The 14,890-nt window shown below is 35.6% G+C and overlaps 1 protein-coding gene across 1 annotated transcript; it reads left to right on the top strand.

Moving 5' to 3' along the window:
• Positions 1 to 1,875: 1,875 nt before the first annotated feature.
• Positions 1,876 to 11,582, top strand: LOC113773388 (indole-3-acetaldehyde oxidase-like). The gene is made up of 10 exons (XM_027318063.1): positions 1,876 to 2,047; positions 3,889 to 5,583; positions 6,147 to 6,406; positions 6,521 to 6,730; positions 6,850 to 7,068; positions 7,858 to 8,823; positions 9,566 to 9,661; positions 9,867 to 9,965; positions 10,136 to 10,325; positions 10,996 to 11,582. Exons 1-10 carry the CDS (start codon positions 1,876 to 1,878, stop codon positions 11,205 to 11,207), a joined length of 4,119 nt encoding a protein of 1,372 aa, XP_027173864.1. The 3' UTR covers positions 11,208 to 11,582.
• The last annotated feature ends 3,308 nt before the right edge of the window (positions 11,583 to 14,890 follow it).

The raw sequence follows: 14,890 nt of genomic DNA, 5'->3' as shown, positions 1-14,890 counted from the left end.
AAATAAATGTCAAATACTAAAAGTGAGTAGAATCCAGCAATTAATCCACATTGAGTCAGGTAATAGGAAAAATTAATAATAAAATCGCACCCTATCAGTAAGTGATAATTTTAAAAATTTAGTGATGAATCTATCTTACTTCCTTTAGAATGTCCTTATTGTACGCTCTTAAGGAGCCAAATACAAGTTAATAGACATTTTTTAGTGAGTTAATCTTATATATACTGACAGTATATATATTATCACAGTTGGATATATAACACGTATGCAAATTCAAATTCATATTATATATCATGCATTCAATGATAAAAGTATATACATTATCAGTGTATAGAAAATTATTCTTTTTTTAATAAGCATTTAACTGCACATTATGTTTAAAAATTAGTTATAAACCTTATCTCGAAATCAAGCAGCCGCTATGGGAATCCGCAATTCATTCCCTCCTGCTTCAACCTCCCTCTTGGGTAATACGAATTGTGTGACGAAATATTTTTGGCTTCTGTTGCAGGAAACAAGGAGAAAATGTTAAGAAGTTGGACCTTTTTCCAGCTTACCGTTCATAAGTTTCAAATGTTTTATTTCGCTATGCCTATTGGGAGGAGCAAGAGAAGGAAGATTAAGCATTTTTTTCAATTTTAATTCCTTCATTTTATTTTACAAAACTATAGGGATTTATGATTTTTGAGAGAGATATTTTCGCTTTTGATTTTCTTTATTTCATTTTTTGTTAGTCAAACGTCCTCAAGTTTGGTTTACTTTTTCTCTGAGCTTGGTAAACTTGTGCCAATTTTTGTACAAGTTGAAATCGACCGTGTTTTTTATAAATCTGAGTTTATGTTGAATTCGAATAGCCTTATTCGTAACAGTTAAACTCTTTATCATTTTTGATATAAGTAATTTAGCAGAGGTGCATAGCTTTCAAGGCTATGACAAATTGGCAGAAGTTAATGGGTTAATGATTTGAAATTGTTAGTGCAAAAACATGTTCTCATACTAATGTGTTTGAATGCATGCATGGCATATTACGTGGACCAGTATTTAAGGCACACCCTAATGTGTGTGTAGTTGACTAGAAATGTATTTATCAAAATTATCATTTTATAAAAAAAATTTTATTGGTCAAATTTTATTATAATCTAAATAATTGTATAGAAAGATGATGGAAGTTGAGGGGATATGTAGACATTGGTGTGAGGAAATTGTAATTAGTGGGCTATCTGCTCATGGTGGAGAATTATTTTTTGGAAATGAACTCAGAAAAATTTGTCCTTATAATTAAGGGTATTTACACAGCATATTTTTATCACACAGTGACTCTCATTCCTAAGTGAAATATCAGCAAAAGGGTTAAATTCTTTTTTTTTTTTGGGTTGAATTCAGTTTCTCAAAAAAGAAGGAAATTGAAGTTAATTTGAACAAAATTTAAGGATACGAGAATGCAATTATTACTAAGTCTAAGGCGTCCACAGCAATAGATGATGTAGGTTCCACCATTTGAGTCTTTTAAGTCTCTTTGTAGGAAAGAGTACAGTGGATTCGACTCCGATTATGATCCTCACGTTGGAAGTAGGATTCAAACACATAATTTTTTTATAAGAAAATAATCCATTATTATGAATTGAACTAACTTGTGTAGAATTCAAACACAAACTTTCGTAAGAAAATAAGTCATTGTCACAGATTGAGCCAACATGCGTCTGACCAATGAGTCATTATTTTCGTTGGCCTCACATGTCTAGCAGTTAGTCCTACTAGAATGCAGAAAGCTACGTGCTTGTTGAGGGTTCTTTAGCCTATACATGTAAGCTTTTGAGTTCTCTGTCATTCACTTAGCTTCCATTTCCACTTGGGATCGGTTCGTTTGACTCAGAAATGGAGGAAAATGGGACTACAACTCCACCATCAAAAGCTGGCAATAGCAATCTTGTGTTTGCAGTGAATGGAGAGAAGTTTGAGGTGGCAAATATTGACCCTTCAACAACTTTACTTCAGTTCTTACGTTATCATACTCGTTTCAAGAGTGCCAAGCTTAGCTGTGGTGAAGGTATCTACTTCTATCCATTGATCCGTTTCTTGAGTTCTTAATGAATTTTTTAAGTCCCTGTTTATCAGTTTCTATTTGCTGCGGTGATTTGTTGAACTGTTTTAAGGTGGATACAGAAAGCATTAAAAAAAAAGATCCAAAATCAGAATGAATGATTGAACATTTTTGTTCCCCTTCATATGATGAGTGAACTTCTTGTTCAGGCTGACTAATCATTATGTTGCAGTTTTTCCTTCCTTTTTTATTAATCTCTTAGTTTCAGCTTCTGATAAGTTTTTGAGGTTTCTTTTGTTGAGGCTGGTGTTGTTGATGGCTAGGATTCATAGGTTGGTTCCATTGTAGGAATCGCTAATCAATTATACTTCAGAAGCAATGATCTTCATAACATTTAAGGTAAAGTACTTTTTATCCGTGATTTGATGCTTTATTACATTACTCTATGGTTTAAAAATCTATATATGATTCTCTCATTTCTTGGATTAAAGCATCACGGTTAATTTTCGTGTTAAACTTAATGGTCAATATTAGATAGCCAAACAAAAATTAATAAATTTACAAATTCACCTTCACTACTTTTTCTTTTTCCATCGGGAGAGAAAAGATGATTTTAACAAATTGTACTTTGGCCTATTAAATCGTAAAAAATCTTAATTTGCCCCAAATACAAAAAAGAAGAAAGGAAAATAAAAAATAGAAAATTTGGTTTCCCTTTCTTCTTTTTAGTATTTGGGGTACATTAAGATTTATTACGATCTAGTAAGTCAAAGTACAGTTTTTATAATCATCTTTTTTCTTCCGAAAGGAAAAAGAAAAGGGGAAAGAGAAGGGAAAAAGAAAAAAATAGTGAAAGGGTGAATTTTCATTTCTAACTGTGATGCTTTAGTCTAGACAATGAGGTGGTTATGCATAGATTCTTAAACTGTAGGAACATTATCTAGTAAAGCGCCAAACCACGAGAGGGTAAAAAGCAATTTATCTTAACATTTCATAACCAATTAAACAGATTCTCTAGAATTCAATTTTTGGAGTTCAAATTGAATAAGCCAATGCTCAAATTGAATAAGCCAATGCCGAACAGAATGGTATGTTATTGGATGCCCTTCTGATAGAGAACAGAGGTTAGACTATGTTAGTAACAAGTAAACCTTTTATCTGTATGAACAAATATTTTTAGTGTTTATTGTCTTTCATTCAACATGTTATCAAGGGCAAATATTACGATATTCTGAATTCTATATTATGATTCAGATTAAAGTTTCAAGTATCTACCGGCTTTACAGGATCTTTAACTTCTTGGTGACATTAGCTGCTTTCCTTTTGTTAACTGCAAAGATTCTAAACACACCAACTCTAATTCACTGGACATGATCTTCGCTGTCGTGGAATTACATAATTATTTTTTGGCGCATTGTTTCAGATGAAGTACATTAAATTCTGGTTCTCTGACATAGTTGCCTTACTTCAATGTAAGTTTTTTTGTGATGAAAGTTGAATTGCCTTCATACAACGTTCAATGCCGGGACGTTCTGCCACAAAATTTGTATGCATGGTCATTGCAGTGAATCTGAAAAGACAGAATCCGAGAGAACTGTTTCTAGTGCTTTAGTGCATTTGCTTTAGAAATATTTTGACAGAATTTATTTCGCATTTTCTTCTACGGAATTGGTAGCAGCTTAACATGTTCAGTTTTTCTTCTAGATAGATATATTCAACAGAATTTAACTTAGTTTTTAGTTGCTTTACGTGACTATCGTGTTAGAAGAAAGCTAATGTGGTCACATGCATTGCTTGTTAAAGCTGTTCACCAAACTGATAGTCTGTTCATTTTTTTAATGGCACAGGTGGCTGTGGTGCTTGTGTTGTTATGCTGTCTAAATATAACCCTGAGCTTGGTCAAGTTGAAGATTTCTCTGTGAGTTCATGCCTAACACTTCTTTGCAGCGTAGATAATTGCTCAATTACTACCAGCGATGGACTTGGAAATAGTAAAGATGGTTTCCATCCAATTCATCAACGATTTGCTGGATTCCATGCTTCTCAATGTGGATATTGCACACCTGGAATGTGTATGTCATTTTTTGCAGCACTTGCGCAAGCTGAAAAAGCAAACAGGCCAGAACCTCCACCAGGATTTTCCAAGCTGACTGTTGTTGAGGCTGAAAAGGCCATAGCTGGAAATCTCTGTCGCTGTACTGGATATCGACCCATTGCTGATGCCTGCAAAAGTTTTGCTGCTGATGTTGATTTGGAGGATTTGGGACTGAATTCCTTTTGGAGAAAAGGAGAGCCAAAGGAAGTTAAATTAAGGAGATTGCCTTTGTATACTCCAGATGGTAAGTTCAGTAGATTTCCAGAATTTTTGAGAGGCAGGTCGAAGTCAGCAATGATCTTGCACTTAAAAGGCAAGTCCTGGTACAGTCCTACTACTATTGAGGAGGTTAAAAGCTTGTTGAACTCTAACATGATTGAGGATAATATGCAGATAAGGCTAGTAGTTGGTAACACTGGGATGGGTTACTATAAGGAACTAGATAACTACGACAGATACATTGATCTCAGATATGTACCGGAGCTTTCGACAATAAGAAAAAACCACCGGGGAATTGAGATTGGGGCTGCTGTGACAATCTCCAAAGTTATATCGTGTCTGAAGGAGGAAGGTAATGTATATTATTCCTCTGATAGCAAGCAGGTCTTTGAAAAACTTGCTGACCATATGGAGAAAATTGCTTCAGGGTTCATTAGAAACTCAGCGAGTATTGGTGGGAATTTAGTGATGGCACAAAGGAAAAGTTTTCCTTCAGATATAGCTACTATACTTCTTGCTGTAGGTTCTCTTGTTAGCATAACAAGCGGCCACAAGCATGAAAGCCTTACATTGGAAGAATTTTTTTCAAGACCGCCTATGGACTCGAGAAGTGTGCTACTCAGTGTCCACATTCCATCTTTAAAACCAAAAGGAAGTGGTTACAGCAATGAATCTAATTCCAAGTTGATTTTCGAGACCTATCGTGCTGCACCACGACCCCTGGGTAATGCTTTGCCTTATTTGAATGCTGCATTCCTGGCTGACGTATCTCCTCAAGTAAATGGACTCATAGTAAATGATATCCAATTGGCTTTTGGTGTTTATGGGACTAAACATCCAACACGAGCAAGAAAGGTTGAGGAATACCTTTCAGGGAAGATACTAACTGCCAGCATTCTATATGAAGCAGTAAAATTAGTTAAAGCAGGTGTAATACCTGAAGCTGGCACTTCACATGCTGCTTACAGGACGAGCTTGGCTGTTGGTCTCCTTTTCCAGTTTCTTTTTCCATATGTCAATGTTGGTTCTGCTATTTGTGATGGTCTATCCAATGGATTTGCTGGCAATTTGCTGAAGGACTCTTCTGAAAACCATAAAGAGAATTCTCTGCATCAATTGGCAAGTTCAAAATTGTTGTCCTCTGGGAAACAGGAGGTGAAATCAAGTAAAGAGCACTATCCAGTCGGAGAACCAACGACAAAGTCTGGTGCTGCCATCCAAGCTTCTGGTTTGATTTTCTTTTCATTTTACTGGGATACTTAGTACATCTTTGAATTGGTAGGTTTAGTGATTTGTCAGATTTTAGAGTTATAATATGCTGGAAATGTGTTAGTTTTTCTTTTCATTTTTAAACATTTTACAAAATTCACTTTAGGCACATGTCTCCATATTAGCAGAATACACTGGCTGTGTCAAATAAATGTTTTAACGTGTCCTTTCTTTTCACAGTAGTTATGCCTATGATTTTCAATCTTGTTATTTGATGCTCGGACTAAAATTTGGTTTTCAAAAGCCTTCAAAACAAAACCTTTCTTTAGATAGCTAATTGTAGTCCATCTACAAGTATGCATACTGTGTTATTGGGAAATCACATTTTTGCTTCTTGGGGTTTAAGGGTCTGGTGTTGAAGATTTTGATGGTCTCATGCCAAGTTGTTTCTAAATAGGCTCTTAACTTTCAATTTATCAATTTTATTCTCTCGGACCTTATATTCTTGTTCTTAGCTTCCCCTTTTTCCATTATATATCATCATCAGTCTTCAAATTTGAATTTCTGGAGATTGATTTGCAGGAGAAGCTGTATTTGTTGATGACATTCCGTCACCTCCAAACTGTCTGTATGGCGCGTTTATCTATAGTACTAAACCTTTAGCAAGGATAAAAGGTGTGGAATTGATACCAAACAATCGAATAAGTGGGGTTGCTGCTCTTATATCTTATAAAGACATTCCAGAAAGAGGGGGAAATGTAGGATCTATGACAAAGCGTGGTTTTGAACCTTTATTTGCTGATGAATTTACCAGGTGTGCCGGAGAGCCAATTGCATTTGTGGTAATTCTCTGCATCCAGAATCCCCTCAGTTAATTGCAGATAGCCCTCTCATATGATGCCAATGAGTCTCATCATATACTGTTTATGTCTGTGTTTGGAACAAACTTTTTATAGGTAGCAGAATCACAAAAGTCTGCCGATCTTGCAGCGAGATCAGCTCTGGTCAAGTATGACACTGAAAATTTGGATCCACCAATTTTAACTGTTGAAGAAGCTGTTGAGAAGTCAAGTTTTTTTGAGATCCCTGCTTTCTTGTATCCAGCACAGGTTGGTGATTTCTCCAAAGGAATGGCTGAAGCTGATCATCGGATTCTTTCTGCTGAGGTAGTAGTAGTTTCTCATATCAATTGTTTTGCCGCATTTTCTTGAAGTGTTCTTCATATTGTCAAGAATACTGAAAAGCCATGCTAAGTTCCAATTTTATCTGCTTATTTAATTTACAGATCAAACTTGGGTCTCAATACTATTTCTATATGGAGACACAAACTGCACTAGCAGTGCCAGATGAAGACAATTGCGTATTAGTTTATAGTTCAACTCAGTCTGCAGAGCATATGCACATTACAATTGCAAAATGTCTGGGCATTCCTGAGCATAATGTCCGTGTAATTACAAGAAGGGTCGGCGGAGGCTTCGGGGGCAAGTTAATGAGATCAATGCCTGTGAGTATCATTAACCCGTAGATTAAGTTTTTTCTCAATGTTTTCATAGTATATGCCTTATCTTTGAGTAATTTTGGTGTCATTCAAAATGGTCTGGTCTGTGTCAAATGAGGTGTAATTTTACAGGGAAACCAAAGATGATTCTTGCTGAAAGGAGCTTCTGCATGCATTGATGCTATCCTTGTTGATTTTATTTTGATTGTAGCTTTTCCACAATTAAGTGTTTTCCTCTGTCATCAACAACATGACAGCAGTTCCTCCATTTGCTGCTGCAAACTGACGTCTAGCAATCATTTTATAGCTTACTAGGTTAGCAAACCATCTTTTATTCTGGTGGTACTTCATAAGGAATCCATATCAGGACTGTGATGGAATAAATATGCTCACCTTTCAAATGCATTTCTTGAATATGTGTACTTCTTGAATTTGAATTTAACATTTGCAACTGTTGCATAATGGCCTTTTTTTGGGGGTGACAGTTTAGTCAGATCCTTGGCATATTTTGGCATCTATAATATTGTGTAGAAAAGATCTCTATCCTGAAATACTATCATATTCTAACAATTTTGCCTCATTCTCTCTCTCTCTCTCTCTCTCTCTCTCTCTCTCTCTCTCTCTGTTGTGTGTGTGTGTGTGTGTGTCACATAGGTGTGCTGCACAGAAATTTGCATATGCATATAAACGCTCGGACATTTTGTGATTGTTTGTTAGACCTTGTTTAAATGTGGATTCTTATGTCTTCCTAGTCCTACTTTTGTTGGTACAAAAGCTTACAACTGTGTCTTTCAGGTTGCTACAGCATGTGCACTTGCAGCATATAAATTAAGCTGTCCTGTCAGGACATATCTCAATAGGAAGACCGACATGATAATGATTGGTGGAAGACATCCCATGAAAATAACTTACAATGTCGGATTCAAATCAAGTGGAAAGGTCACAGCCTTGCACCTTGACATATTGATTAATGCTGGGTTATCTGCAGAAATTAGTCCCATCTTGCCGCTTACCTTGATTGGTACCCTTAAAAAGTATAATTGGGGTGCTTTGTCATTTGACATAAAAGTTTGTAAGACGAACCACTCTACCAAATCTACAATGAGAGCCCCTGGGGAGGTTCAAGGATCTTATATAGCTGATGCTATAATGGAACAAATTGCATCAATGCTTTCTATGGAGGTAGATTCTGTTAGAAATATAAATCTTCATACATTTGAAAGCCTTAAAGTGTTCTATGGGGAGGCTGCAGGTGAAGCACTAGAGTATACTTTGACAGACATGTGGGAAAAATTGGGTGCATCTTCACGTTTAGTCCAAAGAACGGAAATGATAGAGCAGTTTAATCGGATCAACACATGGAAAAAAAGAGGTATATCACGGGTTCCAATTGTGTATGAAGTGGCGGTAGTGTCAACGCCTGGCAAAGTTAGCATCCTTTCAGATGGATCTATTGTTGTAGAAGTAGGAGGAATAGAAATAGGCCAGGGTCTCTGGACTAAGGTAAAACAGGTGACTGCATATGCTCTCAGTTTAATTGGTTGTAATGGGACTGAGAACCTAGTGGAAAAGGTACGAGTTGTACAGTCAGACACTTTAAGCTTAGTGCAAGGGGGTTATACTGGTAGAAGCACAAAATCTGAATCAAGCTGTGAAGCAGTCAGATTATGCTGCAATCTCTTAGTTGAACGTCTTGCCCCGCTCAAAAGTAAGTTGCAGGAACAAATGGGTTCAGTTAACTGGGAAGTCCTGATAGTTCAAGTAAGATGCTTTTCCCAGCTTCTCGATGGTATAACTCTAGATGTTAATTTGATCAAAGCTCTGTTGTGTTTCATTTGTGAAACAAGCTTCTTGTCTTCATCCAATATCTGCTTGTCATGTAGAATTCTTACTTCAGAAACTTATAGATTCCATAACCAGTAGCTACATCAGTTCTATCAATCAAGTTCTAATGAAGCTTTTTTTTCCCGATATCTGGGATTGAACAATGAGGCCTATATTTGCATTAGAATCAAGTGATTAACCAAAAAATCTAATAAAGTATCTGGAACTATAAGCTCTAATAGAATTTCCAAGTCTGGAAAAGGAATTTTCCAATTAAATGATTACAGAATAAACACTTCATATATCAGATACAAATCATTGCTAATCTTTAAAAAATGAATTAATAGGCTATTTTGTTCAAGTATGTTTTGAGAGCTGCTGAACAACATTTTTGGAAACCTAATTTAATCTTCCGTTGCTAGAGAATTGAACATAGTCGAATGGTTAAGGGTCTCTAGTTTTCTTCTTAGGATGAGGATCTAATCCTTACAGTCTCCCTAATCCCCTTCCCACTTTTTCTTTCCCGGCCTTCCCCTTCTTTTAAAACAACCAAAAAGGAAAAGAAAATTCTTTCTTTGCTACTTTCTGGGACCTGTCTAGGATTACTGGTCACACTAAATGTTTCATAAATTGTTGCGACTTTTTACACATTTCTCATTTGGGACTTCTCTGACTGTAGGCATATTCTCAATCTGTGAACTTGGCTGCACATTCTTACTATGTGCCTGCATCCAATTCCATTCATTACCTGAACTATGGCGCTGCGGTTGGCGAGGTAAATTTGTTTCCCTCTGCATTCTCTGTGAGACCATGACAAAAATTTATCTTACAAGCTATTCATAGTACTTTAAATGATGGATATTAAGTAATGCACCATTTTGATTGAGCAAGCTACTCTTACATTGGAGAAATCATGGAATAGTTGTCTGCTGTGGCCTAATGATGAATGGCGTGAAATGATGAAGCTGTTTTAATTGCAGGTAGAGATAAATATACTGACCGGAGAAACTAAAATTCTGCAAGCAGATATTATCTATGATTGTGGAAAGAGCATGAACCCTGCAGTGGATTTGGGACAGGTTAGTTATTTGTTTCTTAATAATTATCCGTATCTACTGTGATTGCTAATGCTCAACTTTATTTTTGGATTACATTTCTTGTTAGCGTGATTCAATGTACCTTAAAATTTATTGAGCAAGCTGAGCTCATGAAGAATGACAGACTATGTACTGAGATTCTCTTCTTTCAGATTGAAGGAGCTTTTGCCCAAGGAGTTGGATTCTTTATGCTCGAAGAGTTCGTTATCAACGCAGATGGATTGACAATTTCAGATGGCACATGGACATACAAGATCCCGGCAATTGATAACATACCGATGCTGTTGAATGTTGAAGTGGTAAATAGTGGACATCACGAAAAGCGTGTTCTATCATCTAAAGGTATTTCTTCAAGTTTGTTAACTGTGTCAAAAGTAATATAATTGAATTTTTACAAGTATTGTGGTCTTTGGTGCTTTCTGGCATCACATGCTGGCTAAATATGTTGGAATCACAACTTCAGAAATGACAAAGGGAACAGGATGGAGAATTATTTTCACTGTTATTTTCCTAATCCAAACTAAAAAAATATTTACAGACTGTCTTAGAATGCCCCAATGCACTACAGAATATTTGTAATCTACTTTTCTTTAAGTAATCATTCAATGATCCAAACAAGTAAATCTTAGACAACAAAGCTCGTGGTGCCGAAACCATACCTAGTTGTTTCAGCGTTCAATTGAATGTGGCTAAATGTATGATCCACCAGACTTGAGCTATTTGACTGTTCTGGTTTAGTTGAACTTCTTTGTTCAGAAGCAGAGCTACCACATTGCTAATCCAGGTATACAAATGGATGATTTATTTGTTAATATCAAGAACTATAACTGTTTTAGAAAAAAAAATGTAATGGGAAAATAGACGTAAACTTCTCACCCTTGCAATTGATGTATGAAATGAGCAGTCCTAGCAAATTGAGGTGGATAATTTGACTGGTGCACATGAACAAATCTGCACATGCAAGCAAGATAAATTTGTATCGATCTTTAACCTGGAATTGACCATTGTGTAGCCTCTGGAGAACCACCATTGGTTCTTGCGGCCTCAGTACATTGTGCAACGAGGGCGGCAATTAAAGAAGCCAGGAAACAGCTAAATACTTGGAGCAGACTCGATGGACCTGATTCAGCATTCGACTTGGATGTCCCAGCTATTATGCCTGTTGTGAAGAAAGCCTGCGGCTTGGATAATGTCGAAAAGTACCTGGAAAGCTTGCTTCATTGATTTGATGGTCCACAGGAACTTTAGCGTATATGACAATCATAGTTATAGTCGTATGGAAATATGCATGTTGTTACTCTCCTTAAACGATAGTTTATTCATCATAAAGAATGATAGTTATGGGCTCCTGTTTGATCAAATATCATTGCCTTGTCATATTGCCCAATTTTCATATGTTCTGATCTTGTTATTCTCTGTATTTTTAAGTTGGCTATTGGTACCAACGCTGAGCCTGTTGCTTGGTAAATGACTGTGTGAATCACTGAGGTTGGAATCCAATGGCTATGGGAGGGCTATTAGAGTCTTCCTTATTATCAGGTTCAGAATTCGAATCGTGTATCTAACAGTTGGAGATGAGAAGGATGTTGGGCAGGGTAAGAGGGTTTTAAGAAAAAATGACTCTTCTCGTGTATTTTTGTGTTAAATTAAATTCATGCAATAATGCAAACAAACTGTCATCTATGCAGCTCCAAAAAAAAAAAGAAGAAAAACACTACTATCATCCATGCAACGAGCGATTACATCTCTCGCAAACTTATTATGACCATGTAAATTTTATTAAAAAAAAAATAAAAAATTGAAGGATAAAGGGCTACCATCTTGCTAGCTTGCAGGCGATTAATTCAATATTTCACTCAAGAAAAATTCCAAGTTCATGGTTTTATCACATTGTCATGAGAATGGAATCATTACATCAATAGAAAATCAAGCCAGTCATGAGTAGATTGCCAATGACACATTTATATGTGGAAGTGCCACTATCCCCAACCTATATTCCAATGGTGCCACATTAAATATAGTAAATCAGTAGTAAATAAGGCTGAATTTGAGTCTTAATCCCAAATAACTGTAGCAACAAAAAAATACAGTAATTACATTACAAAAGTTAAAAGAAGGGAGTTGTTGATATAGCAATGATTTTATATAAATCAAGTGATTAAGATTTTAAAAAATTTACTCTTTAATGTGAAAAACGAAAAAACGAATTATCACCTATTTCTTTTATTTGGATTTTTCTTTCTTTCTCGTTCTCCGAGATAGCTACCTGAGGCATAAGTGACCGTGAGTTAAGTCTTCTTCGTTTCCCTTTCTCTCTTGCAAGAATTGAAGCATCCCCGAAATTAAAAAGGGTCAATTACATTTACCTCCCATAAAGTTATAGCAAATTACAAATCAAACTCTTACGTTTGAACAAAATATAAAAAATTGACAGGTGTCGAGCCTGTGCAATAATAAAAACCTACTCAATAAAAATATAAATTTTGTATATAGTGGTGAGTAGGGTTGAATCCACAGGGATTGGGGATAATTTGTTTCTTCTAGAGTTCAGAGCATGAGGGATTTTTGGAAAATATAAATAAATAATTAACTAAATCAAAGCAACACACGAAAATAAATATGAATGAATCAATAATATATACGACTCTAACCAAAGGTGCAACTTTTCAGATATGGTCCATTCAACTGATCATCGATGTAAAAATAATTCAATTATTCATTCATAGATTGGTTATAGTTGCTATACACACAATAAACAACCAACTTTTCCTCACTTTTTCAATAGTCAAGGTACGACGGTTAACTATTTCCCTAACAAAGGAATAACCCTAGGTACGACCGTAGGATTTAATTCCTCGATTGCATTAAGAATTAGAAAAACTCAACCCTAATCAATAAACACGTTACGAGAGTTTGTTTAAATTAGATCATACGTTTCCCTAACATAGGACCAATCACACTAGTTACCACTGGTATTAACCAATCAAACAATTATGGATTTAACATGTTAATTTGACAGTAGATTATTAGGTTAATTCGAATATCGAGTCCTTGACATTCAAATAACACAACAATCATACGAAGTTAAATCAGAAAACGTACAAATACCAGTGAATAAAAGAAATAAGTAAAATAATTTGATCTTACAGATGTTTGGAACCGAGTCTTCAAATTGACATTCGACTAGAAAATGGAGATTTAGTTACGCATTCTCAAGGGAAATCCACTGCACTCCATTGATAACAATTGGTTTTTTTTTTTCTCTAAAAACTAATGAAAGAAGACCAAGAAGAAAGACAAGTGACAGCCGTGATACTTCAAAGAATCCCTACCGAAATTGTTGCTGGCCAACTCCTAATCAAACGAGAATCCGACTTTTTCTTTCCCTTTTTGTTTCCTACTTAACATCAACTACTAATAATAAGATATATTCCCCAAAATAGATAAAGGAAACTATTAAAGATAATTTTCCAAATTTCTTAAGACTAATAATGAAATTTAAAGTTATCAAAATCTTCCTCCAAAGATGTCCATATTTGACTCGGGCTTGGAAACCGACCCCGAACGTGCGAATCCCAAATTAACTGGAAAACTGCCCCTTAATCACGTTTTGTTCTTTTTCCTACAATTAGCACCATTAATCACATATAGGTAGAATCCATCAATTAAAACAATATTTGGTTACAATTAAGAGGAAAATAATTATAAATTAAATAACAATTTTGTACCCTGTTAAAAAGCTCCATCGAATGCTTAAGTTTGTAATGCATGAGCCCTCACATTAGTCAACTAATGGCAACGTTCCAAATTCATAAAAGTCAGCATTAACTTTGTACCTTGTCCCTAGACTACCTAAAATTCCATTACTGTAAGTGTATAGGTCGTATACAAGTATAGAAAAGATTTTGAGTGTTGATCCCACACAGAAGATTAATTAACGTATCAATATTTATTGAACTACTCTACTATTTAGACTATTGTCAGTGCAAGCAAATAAATATATACTACATATAATAAACGAAATGAAAATCACAAGCTAAAGCTCCTAGGGATTAGGTTTTCTCACTACCTTTTCTAGTTAAATAATCCGATTAATTGAGTTTTATCTTTTTAACTAAATAATGGTGTAATTTTTTAATATATGTGATACCCACTTTCGCAATTATATTTGCTATACCCATAATTAATCTATGTTTACTTTCATGGTTATGAAACTAGTTATAAACTCAATAGGGCTCGTGAAATTACATGGTTAAAATCATAAAAATATACCTCTAATTTTGTGAGTCTACAAAAGTGTATCAAATCTGGCTGCGACTAGATCTTTCCTAGGCAACTAGATCTTGTCACAGGGGAAGGGAGAGAGGGGTAGTGATGGGAGAGAGGGGAGAGGAGGGGGAATGGGGGGGAAGAGGAAGGAAGGGGAAATGGGAAAGTGAGGAGGGGATGAGAGAAAATAAAGGGGTGGTGGCTGGTGGCGCAAGAGGAAGGTGGCAATGGAGGAAGAAAGAAGAAAAAATAAGGGGCTGGCGTCTGCGTGGCAATGGAGGAAGAAGGAAGAAAAAAAAAGAAAAGGAAAGGAAATTGAAAAAATTAACAAAAGATTAGTTACCGATACCACTATAGGTCAAAAAGTGTTATTCCATTCTAGTATGAATCACAATGGGGAGTTATGTGGACATTTTTCAAAAATAGAAGAGTTTCGGAGGAAACCACTGAAAATGGGAAACCACATATAGTGACTAGTGGGAGGACCACTGAAGCTTAAAGTTTTTGTGGCGACTTGGCTATTGAATTTATTGGATTTTACCTCTAAAAAAATTGAGTACAAATAACATTTCTAAAAAAAATTCCAAATTCCAAGCTAAAAAATGGCGCTCCATAATGAACTCCACCATACCAGCGTC

Source organism: Coffea eugenioides, chromosome 1 (genome assembly GCF_003713205.1).
Source record: "Coffea eugenioides isolate CCC68of chromosome 1, Ceug_1.0, whole genome shotgun sequence".
NCBI classification, from domain to species: Eukaryota; Viridiplantae; Streptophyta; class Magnoliopsida; order Gentianales; family Rubiaceae; genus Coffea; species Coffea eugenioides.
Note: the sequence above shows the minus strand (reverse complement) of the source record. Positions and strands in the feature narration are given on the sequence as shown.

Excerpts from the sequence above, each read along its gene's own strand:
- LOC113773388 (XM_027318063.1), top strand. The coding sequence starts at position 1,876 with ATGGAGGAAAATGGGACTACAACTCCACCATCAAAAGCTGGCAATAGC. Across the intron at positions 5,584-6,146 it reads TGCTGCCATCCAAGCTTCTG|GAGAAGCTGTATTTGTTGAT; the intron begins GTTTGATTTTCT and ends ATTGATTTGCAG. Across the intron at positions 9,662-9,866 it reads ATGGCGCTGCGGTTGGCGAG|GTAGAGATAAATATACTGAC; the intron begins GTAAATTTGTTT and ends TTTTAATTGCAG.